The sequence below is a fragment of the Boleophthalmus pectinirostris genome, unplaced genomic scaffold (genome assembly GCF_026225935.1).
Source record: "Boleophthalmus pectinirostris isolate CB_2022bp ecotype Guang Dong unplaced genomic scaffold, ASM2622593v1 HiC_scaffold_7, whole genome shotgun sequence".
NCBI classification, from domain to species: domain Eukaryota; kingdom Metazoa; phylum Chordata; class Actinopteri; order Gobiiformes; family Gobiidae; genus Boleophthalmus; species Boleophthalmus pectinirostris.
This window is the reverse complement of record NW_026571473.1, coordinates 20,004,179-20,022,201: the sequence shown is the minus strand read 5'-3', so window position 1 is coordinate 20,022,201 and position 18,023 is coordinate 20,004,179. Positions and strand designations below refer to the sequence as shown.

At 38.2% G+C, this 18,023-nt stretch overlaps 1 protein-coding gene across 1 annotated transcript; it reads left to right on the top strand.

Annotated features, from left to right (window-relative positions):
• The first annotated feature begins 4,197 nt into the window (after positions 1 to 4,197).
• On the top strand, positions 4,198 to 12,293 carry creb3l3a (cAMP responsive element binding protein 3-like 3a). Its single transcript, XM_020940142.2, is given in 11 exon segments — positions 4,198 to 4,401; positions 4,961 to 5,077; positions 5,833 to 6,082; positions 6,637 to 6,770; positions 7,799 to 7,909; positions 7,993 to 8,099; positions 8,994 to 9,062; positions 9,232 to 9,316; positions 10,785 to 10,878; positions 11,779 to 11,980; positions 11,982 to 12,293. Coding segments are annotated over 11 exon segments (1,302 nt in total). The 5' UTR covers positions 4,198 to 4,380; the 3' UTR covers positions 12,094 to 12,293.
• The last annotated feature ends 5,730 nt before the right edge of the window (positions 12,294 to 18,023 follow it).

Here is an 18,023-nt window from a genome sequence, read left to right as displayed (position 1 = left end):
GGACTTCACCTGCCTTGCCCCAAGTGATGCACTGGTGTGTAAGTGACATTGTTTGTGACAGCAAAAGCTGGACCCCAGATGGAAATTAGTCCATGGCTATCCATCATGTTTTCATGCATGTGTCTCATGTCCAATAACATGCATTTTCTGTTAAAATAAATTAATTGTCATATTTTTTCTTTAAATGAGAGCAGTCAAACTATTCAAACAATAACATTTGAATTTTTGGATGTATGTCAATCAATCACTCAACTCATGACTAATCTACTCATAAACTTGATGCTTAATTCATCACTCTCCTGCAGTGTACCACAAGTTTCATATTTTCTTTGACGCAAACAGCAAACAGTATTAGCATCAAACCTGGAACAACAGAATTAATTTGGAGCTGCCCCAAGCACCAGACCTCAGATTTGGGCTCTGTGCACAGTCTTGATGTTGACCTTAACTTAACATCAAGAGCGTAAATGCTAATGAGCGCACATAGCCAAAAAGGTATGCTAATAGAATGGAAGAGACAGACCTGAGAAGTATTTTCCATGCACAGGCAGTTGCAGCAAGGGCAACCTCGGAGGTTTCAAACAGGAGAACATTTTTGACATTTTTATCCTGCCTGGACATACAGCGGATGCACTCTTGATGAGGTCAATTGTTTAGATAAGCTAAATCTAAAACAGAACTGAAAGTATTTTCCACCATGGACAAAATGTATTTGGTTTAATTAACAAATATTAATAAAGTAGGTCTTGGATAAGTCTTTTTAAAAAACGTTGCAATCCAAATCCAGAAATATTTTTAAATTACACAAAATTCCAAAGCGGTACCAGGAGTATAGAAAATGGACGCTCTCATGTTTATGCATGGTACCACAGGGTCAGCAGCAGTGTACTGTTGTTGTCATGGTGACATTTAGTGTAATGATTGGCATCTCACTTTGGTTTCATCTACTGAACCTCATTAGCATAGTTTTCCTGCACTAACTGCCGCCTAATATTCCTTTCAGTGTTAGCAAAACATCCTCATGGGAAATGAATCCTTCTTAATCCCCAAATCATAGATATCTGCCCTGCCATGTGAAAGATATGGAAATAATATGTAAAAAGTATAGTCACAGAGTACAGTCTACAAAGTCATGTTTTATGTTTTTACATTTACTGTTCCTTAGTTTATTAAGAATGATTCAGACTTAGTAACTTTTTCATTAACAGGTTAGTGTCAGAAGTTGCAAATTAACACCCCTAAGTCTGAATTACTCTCAATAAACTATTCATTGGTTGTGAATTAAATCATATTTCATGTTTTATTAAGATTAATTAAGGTGAAGTCATTAAAAATGATACAAAAGGGTGATAGTGGTAACTGTAGAAAGAGCCACTACTGGTACTAGTAGTCAAAGTATTTATCTGAAGTAGGAGTTGCTATACCGAAGAAGTTAGCAGTAGTATTAGACATAGGCAAAAACTACCGTACACTGCCAATAGCACAAGTATGAATGCCAAGTTAAATTTAACAATGCAATTTCATCTGAAATTAAAAAAAAAAAAAAAGAGATTGTTTCACTGAAACAGCACTTCATCCTTCAGACACTTTTAAATGAATATTTCACACTTGTCAGCTCTATAACCTTAGTGGTCTCCCAGGACAATAGTGCTATAGCCCTCCATGTGCAAGTATGCTGCTGGCATTTATTGCATTTCTAGCTTTGAATCAATCTACCCCATAGAAAAGTTCACATGTCTATAGAAGCTTATTATACTGATGGCATTGGAGGATAGACACGAGCGCGCAAAAAGATAAAGTACATTTTTTAGAATCCAAACTTGATCACCTCAACCTCACTCAACAAAGAAATGAGACAAGAACCATAATTAGTATTAACAATTAGGCATTTGTGGCTTGAATTCTATAGCTAATAGCAACCTTAAATTCAGTATTTTCACAGATGTCAAATCCATACTATGTAACAATCAGCTGTACTTGTGTACACATTGCAACTAATCGCCCATAAACCCTGCTTATGAATATATCATGAAAAGGTTGCAGTGGCCCATAGTACAAGTAAGCACACAACAGTTTCAACTGGCTGGTTTGAAATACTTTTTTCACCAAATAATACTGGAATACTGTTCATTAAAAAAATGTACTGTCCACTATCTGGCACTCACCAGATAGTGGACAATACATTAAAGATAACTTGTTAATTTGAAATGATAATTATCTTTGCCAAGAAAAATGCAAAACTAATAGGACAGAGTTAGATGAAATGTGAAACAATGCATCATTAACAAAGGTCCAACCCTTTAGCAGCTGAGACTCTGTCTAACAAAGATAACTGATTAGTTAGAGGACAGCACATGTTGTGTGCACCATCTTTCCACTTATACATTTGAAACCTCAAAATTTTCCAAAAGGAAAAAGAACAACAAGTGGTAGAGTTAAGTGACTGAGTGCTGAGATGTTGTTTTCCTTGCAAAAGGGAGTATATTTAATAAAATGGCCCATCATCATTAAGCTTTAGAATTACAGGGAGACTAAATGTTTTTGGCACATACAGAGGAGACAAAATTAATATAGTATGTGTAAAAAACACTTGAGTAGCCAGGTTCACTATTCACATTGTAATTATTTAACCATTTATGTAACACTATGTAGATGAACACTAAATACTGCCAGGAGAAGTAAGTAAGAGTGATAAAATTAAACAATAAAAAAATGTATCAAGACCATAACAGTTCAAACACATTCAAGTGAACAGCAGTGTTTGTATGACAGATGTACAGGGCATGTTTCTAATTTTTATTCTCATATGATTCTTTATTTCACTCAACTGAATCTACACTATGATTCAGTGCTCCAGCCACCTTAGAACATCATCATTTACACTTCTTTAAGTGACAGTGTTTAAACAAACATCTCCTTTACAGACAAGGCCAGAATAGGATTTTTTTTTGGTATAAACAAAGAGCACCAATTTCATTCAAAGCTTTCTTAACATTCTCATGGAGTCTTTTACAAACTGTGCCCTTTGTAACCAGCCTCTATCTGATGATAATCGCCAGTGCTCATTACGTAATGCTCCAGCAATGAAATAGAAAGCCAGTTGCACTGGGACAATGCAAGACTCAGCAGACAGCCAGAGGATCACAGCCATCAAAGTGTGCTGCTGATACCAGTCTACTGAAATGTCCTTTCTAATGTGGCAATGAATACAAGCAACATTTTCACTACCCAATACAATGTTGTTGATGTCCCCTGAAGATAACTATTCAAAACAATATAGATTGCTTGATGTTCCTCTACTCTGACAATGTTTAAATCCAGGCTTAAAATTGATCTTTTCAGATGTGCATATGACTGAAGGTTTTTATTATGTATTCTTCTCTTTTAACATGAATTCTATGTTGATTATTTATGTTTTCATTTGTTTGTACTGTCTTTCTTCTTCTGGAAAGCACTGCTGCTATACAAATGAACTTGTGTTGCCTATGTTGTGTACCCTCTGAAAAAGCATTACTCCATTACTGTCAGTGACATCATGCCAAACATCACACAAAACTTAATACCTACTGGAAAACGTTATAATTATTGCTTCAGTGTCAATAATTTGGAAAAGAAGGTATGAATGTGCTATAGTTTGGTGGATCATGCTGTCAGAACTATCACACACAAAATATATGTTCCTGTATTTGTTGTTTTTTGTAATTACTTTAATATAACACAGATTTTGAGTCTACCTGAACCCAACATATCATTTTATGAAGAGCTTGTGAATGTCTGTACGAGTAAAGAGCACAGTGCCTTCATGGTGGAATAAGGATCTGACTTAAACATGGCTGACCAGCCAGTCCTTCTTACTTTCTATTCCAATGCAGAAGGGTCTGGAACCAACTGTCCTCACTTTGGACAGATTTCAAGAAAGGAATGTTTTGAATCTACTGTAGACCACAGATTTTAAAAATCCACACCATAATTAGTCATACTATCATCATCATCATCACATTCTCTTGATCCTACATAATTTTTTCTACTATTCAGTAAAAAGTCGGGTAACTCAAAAATATATAGGCCAAAGTTGAAAGCTATTTATCACTAAACAAACAAAACAAAAGAGAGGACACTTGTAGACTTTGAACTTTCTGATATTGAGTCTAGAGACGCAATGTTCCTTATTTGCAGAAAGAGTTGCTATTTGTCAGATCAGATTGTGTCTCTTAGCCAATAGAGACTATTCAGCTGGGTGTGTTGCGTTGGAGTTTAAACTTTGGACCCTTTGGAGAAGAGCTTGAAGATAGACACCACGCTCGTCCTGAACAAAGTAAATTGGATATTTTGACTGGACTGCTAAAGCTGTTTTTGATTGTCACTGACTTAGACAAAATAATGGACCCCAACCCATATCAGGTAAATTAAACTTTTTATGGTACTGATATAAATATACATATATGGGTCAGAACAAAATCGAGCAAAGGCAAGCAGAGTCTAACCCTTGACCATACATATTGTCTTTAGCCAAGAGAACATTAGCACTGTTAGCCAAACACATATATTGACATATATTGGATAGTACTAAACTGGACAATTTACAGATTACAGTGGCTCCGGTTATACTTGTTATATTCTCACAGCTAATAATAATTTGTATTAATCACTACTGCAATAACTAGTTAAACCTAACACCATTAGTGAACATTTTTAAAAAATAACTTTAGTCTGACAGACATAGCATATGTTAAATGTTATCATGGCTGAACATGCTTAAAATGTGTACTGTGAGCAGAATCTAAATATCCTGAGAGCAAACTGAAATGTGAACAGTCAAACAAGAATCACATTCATTTTCTCAAATGTCTGTGAATTACAGAGTTAGTGAATTTATTTTGCTTTAGGTAGGTTACATGGGAAGTAGGCTAACAAAATTCTCATGTGCAATCTGCTGACAGGTGTACCCTTCTTATTTCAGGGTTGTTATGGTATTGAGCTGCTCGACTGGCTCTTTGACCAGAACAATGGCATCCTACGTCATGAAGAAACCAGTCACCATGGAAACCACCATAGTTGGCACATGCAGGACCCAAATGTGAGTGACACAACATGTGGTCTTTATTTTGACTATTATTCTCTGAGGCAATTATGATCTAATGTGGATGCTCAATTAACAATTAACAATTTTGAGCTTCTGGTGCAGTTTTTAATACTACAGTGAGTTGTAGTCCTACTATATTTACTTTATATATGTGTATATATATATATATATATATATATATATATATATATATATATATATATATATATATATATATATATATATATATATATATATATATAAACTTCAGTCTACTTGGAAGGGAACCAACTCCTTGGTGGGAGAGATGAATGATGGGCTGCTACAGCAGTTGCAAGAAATTAATTCTTAACAGAGCAGTACAACAGCAGGTCATAAGAAACACCACTAAACTGCAAGGTTTAGTCATGTTTGCAAGGTACAACAAAAACAAGAGTGGCCCAAGTACATCAGAGGGAGTTGCTACTTAAAATTTCATTGTTTGTTTCTCTCATTCAGTGACAATAAATCAGTCAATTAATCAGTTATATCAGATCTAACAGGACCAACAAAGAACATTTACCAGTCAAATCATGATGTCACTTTTAATAGCGCTCTTTCAGTAGAGTGGTGCATCTGAAACCAGGACAGAAAAGTGTTAGGTGGTCTCTTGGAAACAAACCACTATTTATAAAACTTTATTCAATGAGTCCAAAAGTATGTAGCAGTGCCCCAATACTCATCTGTAACTGACATTTAAAGGTCACATGAATACACTTTTCACCTCTCAGCTGCTACAACCTTCTGACCAGGCCAATGAAGACTTCCTCACTGCTCTTCTCAGTGGATCTGACTCTGTCAGATGCTGCTCTCCTCTCTGGTCGCCCTCCCACAGTGACAGTGGCATCAGCGAAGATCCGCATTCAGACCACATGGACAGTCCTCTGAGACCTGAGAGTCCCCCTGGTGGAGAAACACAATATTACAGTCATGGGATACATACCAGAGAAGCCCTGGAAGCAAGCATCCCTAATATAGTCAGTAAGTCACCTTGATTGTATGAGCAAATTACATGTGTCAACAGATGGCTGATCGTGATTACATTAAGCAACAGATGTTTACGAAACTGGCAAATGCATGCCTGTGAAAGATGCATCCATACTGGTACTCAAGTATACGCCTGAGTCTTAAGGACTAGAGTTGGAAGCTCAGGATATTAATTTATATTTCAGGGGGGCCCATATGTGTGCCTCCTTACCCCTGGCCCCCAAATTTCTGTCGACGGGCCTACATAAGCCTATTATTTCAAAATAAAAGGACAAATGCATACCATAGTAAAAGATGCACCCACAGAAACACAGGGAAATATACATAGATGCTATTAAAAGTAAACTCAGCTACTACCATACAATAATGTGTTTATAAATAGAGTAATTCACAGCAGCCGTCAAGACTTGACAAAAATCACTGTCAATGCAAACAGAGGGAACAGGACTACAAAAGTGCACTTGTTGGAGCGTAATTATACCAGAACTGTGGCATGTTTTTGACATGTATGAAAGCCCATTTACTGTATTATGTGTGTGTGTGTACAGATGTATGGGACCAGAGTTTCCCAAATGGAGGACCAGGAATTACACAATATCCTTCTGATGTCAACAGAGGCCAGGTATCCTCTGGCACTGCTCTCACTGTCAAGGATCTACTGCTATCAGGCACTCCGGATCCAGTGAGTACTCCACCTGTGCAATAATGTGCAGCAGCAACAGTGATGCAGGTGATAAAAGATACTTTGACTCTTGAGGCGTAATTTTTTGCTCATGGAAATGCAGGTGGCAGCAAGCTCTTGAAACACTCACGACGGAATGAGGTCTTTTGAAAATGCAAATGGAATACTTATTTTTATAATTGTGATTTGGAGGATTGAGTGTGCAGTAGCCCTCCCTAGTACCTTTGTTCAGTAAGGAAGTACACACAAGCATTGTAGAAAGTTGTTATAGTTTTTGTTTCCTACCATCTATAAAATTTAAACAGCCATGCAATCATTAGAAAAAGCACGAGATGTAAACAACTTGACTTTTCACCATCTTTACATACATTTAATAGTTCATTTAAGCGTTTGAGCGGATAATCACTTTTACATCCAAACATTAGGAAAATACTGCATGGAAGCAAATTTGAAATGGGAAGATTATGCGTTTAACTCAATCACCTGTTTGGCTGGTATATGAACATTGCTAATGTCTTCAGAAGAGCCAGAGGTAGAGTTTGGAAAAAATAAGTCCAGGCAATTCTGTCCCTGTTGCCAGGCTATGAGAAGAATTATAGCATCTGCATAGAACTGAGAAACTAAACTACACAAAATGAAAAATTATGATAATATTAATTGGCATTTTACTGTGTAGGGATTTCTCAAGTTAGAGTAAACGTGAATCTCATTTTCTCAGCTACTCTAATAAAAAACAGCGTAACATGTTTGTATGTGGACAATCGGTAAATTAATGAGTTATAGCCCAGTTCAAGAATTGATCAAATCTCTGCCTCTCCATTTAATAAGGAGAGGCAAGAGTGGCCAATGTAGCGTAGCTCATGTCCTGGTGCTGAAATTGCTTTGAAGTAGCCATGAAAAGCGATGAAGGTGTTCTGGTAGTTGGTGCATAAGGCTGCAGGGAGAAGTGGATAGCGGAGTGCGCTGAGGGAAAATTCAATTAATACGATGATGTTTTTAATACTGGTATTCATATTACATTCCAATAGCCCCCGCAGCCCTCGCAACAGTCCATTCAGGAGTTGGTTCTCAATGAAGATGAAAGGAAACTGCTTGCAAAGGAGGGGGTGACTCTGCCCAGCCAACTACCACTCACAAAGGTAAACATGCTTCACAGCCACTCGTGAAACAAGGACAAAAGCTATTCCTCCAGTGACAGGAAATCAAATATTTTCTTTTTTAGTATGAGGAAAGAATACTGAAGAAAATACGCAGAAAAATACGTAATAAGCAGTCTGCACAGGAGAGCCGCAAGAAGAAGAAGGAGTACGTAGATGGACTGGAGAGCAGGTGAGGGGTAAACTTCTCACTGGCAAACAGGCTCATGAGCAATAGATCATTTTGACATGCTTTTGGAGTAATTAAAGATATACAGAGTTTAGGGATTGCAGTTCTGCAGACATAATCAATAATGTCATTGATAATTGAACTACAGCTGCTGTTGTACTACTAATACTAGTACTACAATCACCCAGTAGTACTAGTACTCTCTGTAGTAGTACTCTCGGTCTCTCTCATTAGAAATAGAAAAAAACTATCTGCCTGATATATCAGTGAATGCCTTGAGTGGTACTGTACTCTTAGTAAATCATTTTCAAGGCATTATCAGATTGTAAATTTGTACATCACGTGTAATTAAAAGTCACCTTGAGGAGTGTGGAAGGGCCATGGGCTATGCTAATGTGCTTCCCTGGAATGAAACTGGCTCCACATGTCTTTCCAACTGTGTCATCACTCGCCTATATTTATCTTAAAGGCCAAAAACAGATCAGGATGCACGGGTGGACCACACATCATCATATCACTCGATCTTTCATAACTACTGCAGGGTAATATGCTAATGCAATTTGACAGGAGAATTTTAAAAGCTATTTTAATTAAATTATTTTTTCACTGATAACTTTTGGAAATGTAAAATTCATCTTGGTGTCTCTCAGTTGCCCAGAGGAAATTAAATATGGAACATTTTAAAGAAATTGCATGTATGAAATGACAAGTCTAGGCTTTTAACTGAGCAGAAGAAAAATGTGAAGTACATTAGAAGTTGCTACTTCCAAAAAAAAAATGAGTAATGAGTAAAGTAGTACTAAAAACACAAGGTAGAGTTAGGCTCTCATGTTGGTCATATTATTTTGTCCTGTTACTTGGCATGTGCTTTTTGTTTATTAATATAATGTTTTTCAGAATGGCTGCCTGCAATGCACATAACCAGGAGCTGCAGCGAAAAGTTTCCCAACTTGAAAAATGCAACGTGTAAGTCTTTCACCTTCTTCTAGTGACTAAAGCCATATTTATGCTAAACCTTTTATTTGAAGTCTGTGTTTATTACAATAACCACAGGCCCATTTTCCTCCTCCCGTTCCAAGCTTGGACTTCCATATTATTCTGCTGATGCTCTTTCATTGACACATACTCTCAACAGATCACTGATGGAACAGCTGCGTAGGCTGCAGGCACTGGTCATGAATACATCGAACAAGCCAGCCCAGGCAGGAACATGTGTTTTGGTAAGGTGCCCTGACTGTGGTGTGACTGTGTGTGTAAAATAATAGATAATGCCAAAAATAGCCAAACACTAAAGCTCAACTCAAAAAGTGATCAAAACATATTTTGGCTGGGCCTTCATTTGGCTTTGAATATATCTTTAGTTATTGTAGAACTTCATGAATAATCTTCATCTCAACAGAGCCTTTCCCATACTGCAGGAGAATGATTATTACATCTACCATCTACATGATAAAAGACTGTTTAGATAGCCCTAAAAATGCAAGCGATTTGTAGCCTTTTAATGAAACTGCCTGGGCATCTCAAGACATATTTTAACTCAATGCTTTCTCCTGTATTTGGAGTTCTGGTTACTGCCAAAATCTGACCCAACTTATGCAGGTAACACTGGACAATTGCACAACTCATATTAGCCCATGTTTTTGTTTTTTGCCAAGCACACAGGCCCCTGACACAGTATGAGATCTAGGGATGGGCATGATTAATCGATTAATCGATAATTGATCATTAAGAATTTCATCGGTTACGTTAATTTTAATCGACAAACCGAATGTAGGTTGCTGTGCGTAGCGTGACCAAACAGGGGTCCGTACATGTAGCTCTCTGCACTCAGAAGGAGTGAGACACAAGCAGTCGGTCAGTCTGCAGCGTACCGAAGCACAAATGTGTATTTAACGATAATTTGTACAAGAAATTCCACGCTTTCCGTTGCGTTAGGGACAAGTGTGAGTCCATGTGCACAGTGAACAAAGCAGGAACATATGTTTCGGTGTCCAGTGGGAAAAAGCTTTACCAGGTGAGAGTCGCGCAATGTCGATGACGAGTCCCCACGTCCCGCCCCCCGTACGGTGTCTTGGTTTTGACAAACGCAAATCTGGTCACACTAACCTGTATTCCACTGAATCATGTCTTTTAATCCAACAGAAGTTGACCGCATCAGCGACACAAGAGCTGTAGTTTTATCTTCGCTCAGTTTATGCAAATTAGCGATGCGGTTTTAAGTTTAGTTTCTGTGAGAGATGCGCAAAACTGAATTAAACACATTATAATGTCAAACGGATTGATGTGGCTCTAAAGACGTTACGGTTTATATGTCGTAAAGTTGAATTTATTTATGCAGATTAGTAGTGCAAGATAGTAATAATAATGATGATCATTTTAATATAAAAACGTTAATGATTAATCGATAATCGATCGTTAATTCTTCCGACGATCGATTAAGAAAATTTCATCGAATGCCCATCCCTAATGAGATCTATGTAATTTTCACAGTCACATTCACCACGTCTCTGAAAGGCTCTTACTCTGGTGTCAGCTTACATACAGTATACAGTAATTCTCACTTACTCCTGACCAAGATCTTGGGCCAAGATCTTGTAAATGTGAAAAACCACAACTTCTCTGCATTGTGGGTGTATTTCTCTTTTATTCTTGACAATTCCTTTCCTCTGTCCTTATGCATTTTTGTAGGTGCTCGTGCTGTCCTTCTCTCTAATACTGTTCCCTAGCCTCAAGCCGTTTTCCTCCACCAAGGTCACACAAGGAGACTTCAGTCCAGTCAGAAGTAAGTCCAAATAACCTTGGTTGGGTTTCTTTGTGCACCCACCTGCCAGTGCTAATCTGCCCCCTCTCAGTCACGGCTGAGAGACTTGTTAGAAATGCCGTCTTTATTCGTCCACTGCAGAATCCCTTCACCTGCCGTGCTTCCTAACTTGCCTCCACTTGTATTTCATTTTCAAACTTTGAAGATTTGAGCAACACACTGAGGCAATATATTTTCATTACAGGGATCCCGTCCGAAGCCTTTTGATAAATTACCCAAAATGATTGTTTCAGAGCAGGGGTATCAATGCGTTCCCTGAGATTTTCATTTTTTAGAAGACATTGGAAGGATTACAGGCAAGCACAGCCACCATTTGTTACCATAAGGTTTCTGACAACTTTGAAAAGCTATCACTGCAACACTTCACCTGAGTGGGTTCAAAGCAATATTTACAGTCCCTGATTTATCAACAGTTGTTTACGGCTAAACCCAAGGCTGCAGAGCGTAAACATGAAAGAAATTTGATCATATTTGCTGTAGAATTTTGTGCAAAGAATAGAAAGAATGCAAAGGCTAAAGCAGCACCATGTAAAACTGCTTTCTATTCAGTTTTATGCATTTCCAAGAACAAAATAAATGTGTTATTGAGCCTTCACAATCAAATCTAAATTTTAGTAAAGATTGACAGAAGGTATTTTTGATAGTTAAATTCACGATGTTGATATTATATCTTCATATAGAATGAGAAGAAATCAAAGTATACACGCTGAATAAACTTTTGACACCAGCAGCAGGATGGCTGATTGCCTAGCACTCTGGAATCATAGCAAGAAAGTTCCAGGCTCGACTCGTGGTTCAACCTCAAGCTAAATGTAATATTATTATTAAGTGATAAGTTATCTTCTCAACCCTCTCTCACAGTCCAGTCACGGTCCCTCCAGAATCTGCAGGCATCTCGTGTGTTGCACATCACTAACCCACAATACACCAATGAAGATGAATCTGTTCTACCACGTCGTCGTTTCCCTGGAGACGAGGCACTGGACCACGTCAACTCTTTGATGGAAAAACTCAACATGCACAACAATGATGAGCGCCACCTAGAGCCTCTCACACTGAACAGCCACAGGCGAAGAAGGTCATTTCCAGGTGGACCCCATCACCGGCCACATAGCCACTGTAACTCTGGACCCACATCGCCCCACCAGACTGCAACCTCACGCTGACGACATGTGAGAGAAGGAATCCTATGATAGCGCAGGGGATTATGTGTTGTATACATACACAGATGCTGATTGTTTTGTTCATTTTTAATGATAGGAATAAAAGAAAAGTATATAATCAAAAACATAGTAGCTGTGTTCGCTGATGGTGTAGTGGTTTAAAGCATGTCTACCCTCTCTCACCCCATTTCATGCTACAGCTGTCAAAAAAAATATATATATTTTTTTTTATTTGTTAGTATTTTTTGTAAGCATATATTTTTGGAACAGAAGCAATCTTTTCTTTCTGATTTGAATGCAAAATTCTGCTTGTATATAGAAGTAGTTCCAACTGTTTTTGCCTCTCTAGAACTCTAAACAGAGTAGTTATTTTAAATAAAAAGTAGGGCTTTTTTTAGCTTTACAATAATAATAACGTGGGTTGGACATAACATCCTAATGATGACATTATGATTTAGACAAAACATTTTATACTGCTCATTCTGGAATTTCAAAAAAATCACAATTAAAAACTTTTAAAACATCATATCTGAAGGTAAGGTGTAAGAAACGCAACTTAGGTTCAAATTTAATACTGTCAACATGAAGCTTTTGTCATTTAAAGACATACTCACAATAGTCAGAGTGTAACCAAGCCATTCACTCAAATAAGAGTACGTACTACTCAAATAAATGTGACTACTACTCACCTCTGATGACAGCATCTTAACTGTTTTTTTTTTTTTTAAGTGTCTTGTTTCCTCTTATTAGAGATTCTATTTTGTATTCAGTTCCAGATTTGGATCTTCAGCTAAAATTGCTTGTTGTCATGAACTGTTTCATTGGCATTGATAAAATGCCAGTATGAAAGTGCTGGAGACTGTTGCTCACTAAATAACACTGTGATGACATGCACTTGTGATCTCAATGAATATTTCAGCGATATCATTTCTGACCGCCTATTTTTCAGTAATGTTTCAGTAAGTTTTTTTGTTTTTTGTTTGTTTTGTTTGTTTTTTGTTTTTTTTGTATTGTGTCATTTTGCTAATTCAAATAAAAAAATTTAAAAAAAACTTTATGAAAGAACATGACATTGAAGAGTATGACCTTTTGTTTTTCACCCAGGTCCAAATAACTACTGTTTGTGAACTCTGGGGTCTACAGCATACTAAAGAATTTACACAATACATTATACACACACACAAGACACGGGTAATTTTAAATGCTGAGCCAATGGTCAGTCACTCTGTGCAATGGTTATAAGGCATTTTGGTAATGAAAAAACGGCAATCAAGGTTCAAGGTTCAAGGTTCTTTATTTGTCATTCAAACATGCGAGAGAAACACATGAGAGAACGAAATGTGCTCCCCGAGGCCCAGTGATCCAGAAAGAGATAAAAACAATAATAAATAAGCAATGTTAAAAAATAAATACATTTAAAACAACAACATTTAGCAGTCCAGTGAACAAGAAGTAAAACGTGGCAAGATAGAGAGAGAGGCAACCCAAACAGGAAGTCAGTGTGCACTGTTCACAAGTCTGACAGCCTCAGGAAAGAAGCTGAACTTCAGCCGAGAAGTTCTAGCTTTCATGCTCCTCAGTCTCCTCCCAGAGGGCAGAGGAACAAACAGGTGGTGGGAGGGGTGCGAGGGGTCCCCCATGATCCCGGAGGCCCATCTTCTGCAATGCTTCTCATAAATTTCACTGATGGGTGTGTAGTCACATCCAGTGATCTTCTCTGCTGCTCTGACCACACGCTGTAGAGCTTTCCTGTCCTGGGCTGAGCAGTGGCCGTACCACACTGTGATGGGCTGGGTCAACACACTTTCCACTCCACATCGATAAAAAGACATGAGAGCAGGGAGGCCTAGTCCAGCAGCCTTGAGTCTCCTCAAAAAATACAGACGCTGCTGGGCCTTCTTAACAATGCTCGCTGCATTAGTGGACCAAGTTAGGCTGTCGGTGATGTGCAGACCCAGGTATTTCCAGCAGGACACCCTTTCAACTTCTGTGCCCATGATGTAGAGAGGCGACAGTGAACAGCTGTTCCTCCTAAAATCCACTATTAACTCCTTTGTTTTTGAAAGGTTCAGACAGAGGTTGTTCTCTCTGCACCAGGTCTCCAGCAGCTGTACCTCCTGTCTGTATGCCTGCTCGTTGTTTTCCGAGATTAAACCCACAACAGCAGTGTCATCTGCAAATTTAACAATCTGACAGGTCGGGTGAGAAGCCAAACAGTCATATGTTAGCGGAGTATACAGCAGGGGGCTCAGGACACAGCCTTGGGGGGAACCGGTGTTGAGAGTGGTTGGTGAGGAGAAGCAGCCATTAATCCTAACAGTCTCCCTGTTAGTAAGAAAGCCCAGCACCCAGTTGCAGAGTGATGGCTGGAGTCCAAGCAATTGCAGTTTGTTTATCAGGGTCTGTGGTATGATGGTATTGAATGCCGAGCTAAACTCCAGGAAGAGAAGTCAGACATATGTGTCCCGCTTCTCCTCCAAGACTGGAGGCCTTTGCCCATGAGGAATGGGCTAAGATTCCTCAGGAACGCTGCCAGAATCTGGTGTCTGGCTATGCATCACATTTGCAGCAGGTCATAACAGCAAAAGGGTACTCTACTAAGTATTAAAGATGCTTGTCATGAAGGAGCTGAATAATTTTAAGACTGCAGTAGTCATTAAAAGTAGCATTTTGTGTTGAATTTGGAGAAACCACTTATAATATTAGTTGTGTTGAGTTATTTAAATTGTTCTTGTTTGATTTCTTTTTGTAAACAGCTGCTAGTTTGTACATTTTACCAATTAAACCTAATTGCAGTGGGGGTTGAATAATTTTGATTGATTGAACTGTAGCTTCCAAAGCTGGCAGGCTTAGGCTCTAGGACCACTTTAGCTAAGGAGGGATGAGAGCGTCGTTTTAGGTTCAAACCAACTCAGAACAATATTTATTTTTACATTACATTATATACAATTACAAGTGCTACACAAGTGCTATACAATTACATGCTACGTTCAGACTGCGCTGCAAATGTCGCAATTTTTTCAACTTCATTTGACGCCTAGGGCATGAACACTACATGCAAAGTCTATGGAGGAAGCGCTGATCACGTCTGATACAAGGCAAATAGGAATCACACAATGGTTAATGATCAAAGGTCAAAGGTCACCTTTTTATATAGTGCTTTTCCAACTTCAAGACACAAAGCGCTTTACACAAAGGGCTGGAAATCTTCTGCTATAAACAGGCGAAGGTTGTATGTTGTACCTTGGAGGTGAAAGGATTCATTAGGTTTACTCTGAAAAATAAAGGGTAAAGTCTTAAATTTTTGTCTTCAAACTTGTGGGGGACACCAGACCCTGTTAAAAAAGTTCAGCATTTAAAATAGTGACTGATCTCCAGTCGACTGACACACATGTGCTTTTAATCAGGGTAAAAGTTTCTAAATCATCTAATCAATGTCTCCGCAAATTGCCTGGGTCTGATCCCTGTGGAGTATAGATACGATCAGAAGACTGAAAGCCCCAAGGTGTCAAACAGGGCAAACCCTCATGTTCTTCTTCTGCTGTTTTTAATCTGCAAATGTCCTGTTATTTTAAAGGTATAGCTCAGACCCAGGTTGAGTTAATGGAGGGGCAGTCTTGTTCCAAACTTTTGCATTAACAAATTAGTTTTTCACTTTCACTCATTCAGATGAGATTTTAAACCAGATTTAACCTTCCATCACAGGAGTATAATCAATATATTGCACCTTTCAAAAGTGTGCTGGTCGTGATACTCAGTACTTTCGTTTGTATTCTCCTCAATGCTTTGCTTTGAGGCTGTTGGAAAACATGTAACACTCACAACAGAGATAGTATATGTGAAAGTAGCATCTGCACATCTGTCATTTTTATGTAAATTTGTTCAACATTGTAAAGCCAAGTATAGACTGGAAACCTCTAACTCTGCCCAAGTCAGCCTTTGGCACAGGAAATTGCACTGGCATATCAAATGAATCACTCTGATAATTGAGGTTAGGCTAGCGCCAGTATAAATACAATTTATCACATGCTGAACAGCCATATCAACAGTTGAGCATAGTATGTTTGCAAATGAGTCATTACTTCATGCATGCCTAAATATAAAATGCAAGGATGAGGTCTTTCTGTGGCCTTTATAGAGACATGCTTTTCCTAGTTTCTTTGTGACATGAACTGAATATCTATGCATAATATTAATTTTTAAGAATGATATGATTAACACATGAATAATCTATCTGAAATAGTTATGCAAATAGAGCTCAAAATAGATAAAATGTCTTAAAATTAGATTGACCTAGTGAAAGCATATAGCAAGCAACTAATGCTATTATTGTTGAAACATTTTGTACACTATATCAGTTATATATTTTTGCTTGAAATATTACAATCATGGGGTTACAAAATTAGCTTTCGAGGGTTACATACTCTAATAAAATTGTATTTATTGTTGAACAGTCCTCTGAATGGACTTTTACATCATCCTGTAGTACAGGGTCTTCCCCAGGAAAACTTAATACTGTGAATGGTTTGAATCATAGGGTCTTGGTTACAGATAATATAAAAAACTCAAACTGCTTGTTTGCATTAGCAGAGGAGGCTATGGTGGACCCTTTAGTCTAATATTAGGCTCCACAGACTAAAAACAAGTACTATAAAAAAGAGATGTTATATTAACATAAACATTCAAAGGGAGGAGGCCCCGGGGAAGACCCAGGACACGCTGGAGGGACTATGTCTCTCGGCTGGCCTGGGAACGCCTCGGGGAGGCGCTGGAGGACGTGTCTGGGGTGAAGGAAGGCTGGGAGTCCCTGCTTAGGCTGCTGCCCCCACGACCCAGCCCCGGATAAGCGGACGGAAATGGATGGATTCAAAGGTTACTATGAATTTGTGAGAAACACTGAAAAATATATCAAAGAAAAAAACCTAGTCCTTAGTCTGGAGGTTTGGCATAACTCAAAAATATCTCATCAGCAATCCATAACCTGATGTATATACAATTCTCCATTTACAGTTTCTTTATCCTTTAGAAAACATGGTGTTGCACAATTTTAGTAGTGCACACCTGAATAACACAATTATGTTCTATATTCTTCTTTGGACATACAAGTAATATAAGGTATGTACTTTAAATTAACAGAAAAGCTCTTTGGTTGTGGTCAAAAGGAAAGAAATTGCAACTGCAGTGAGTTGATTTCAAGGATCACAGTGGTCTGTATAGAGAGCTAATTCACATTTGAAGGTAGAGCCAATCCAAATGTCGTTCCAATTACTCAAGTCTGTGATCATAGCTCTGTCAAGGTTTAGGGAAAGCGGCCTTTTGTGACAAGCAGTAGACACCTGACTCTGAGAGTGACAAATCCAAATTAACTTTAGACACTCACTCACTATGCTCTCTACAGATTGTTTATGACTAAATTCAACAGCAGAAATAGTATCAAATGTTTCAGAGGTAGTAAGTAATCAGGTACCATTTGGCTACCAATCAGAAGCCACAGCAGGACATTTTAACATACAACTGGGAGGCTGGAGAAACACACTAAGCTTTAAAATATAAATGAAGCAAATTGTGGCACCCTTAAAATTTAATCTCAGTGTGACTAAGCTGTTTGAACAGTAAAAGATGCCATGCTACATGCCTGCAAGACCTTGAGAGTGAAATTTTGCAGCACGTTTATGTAGCACCAACACATACAGAACCAACTAACATTAACTTTCTTTTTTCTACACTTTATGTATATGTCTCATTCTCTGCAATACTGGGGATCAAACGAACCAATGAAAGTGAACCAATGTGTACTTGACTTGACATATCACACAAAAGCAAACAAAGACAAAGGTTTAGCTGACCGTGGCAGCAATCTAGCCAAGAGGGATACTTCAATTAATGATACAAGACAAGAAGACAAGAGCTCTCTGTGAAATCACACACATCTCTACTACCATG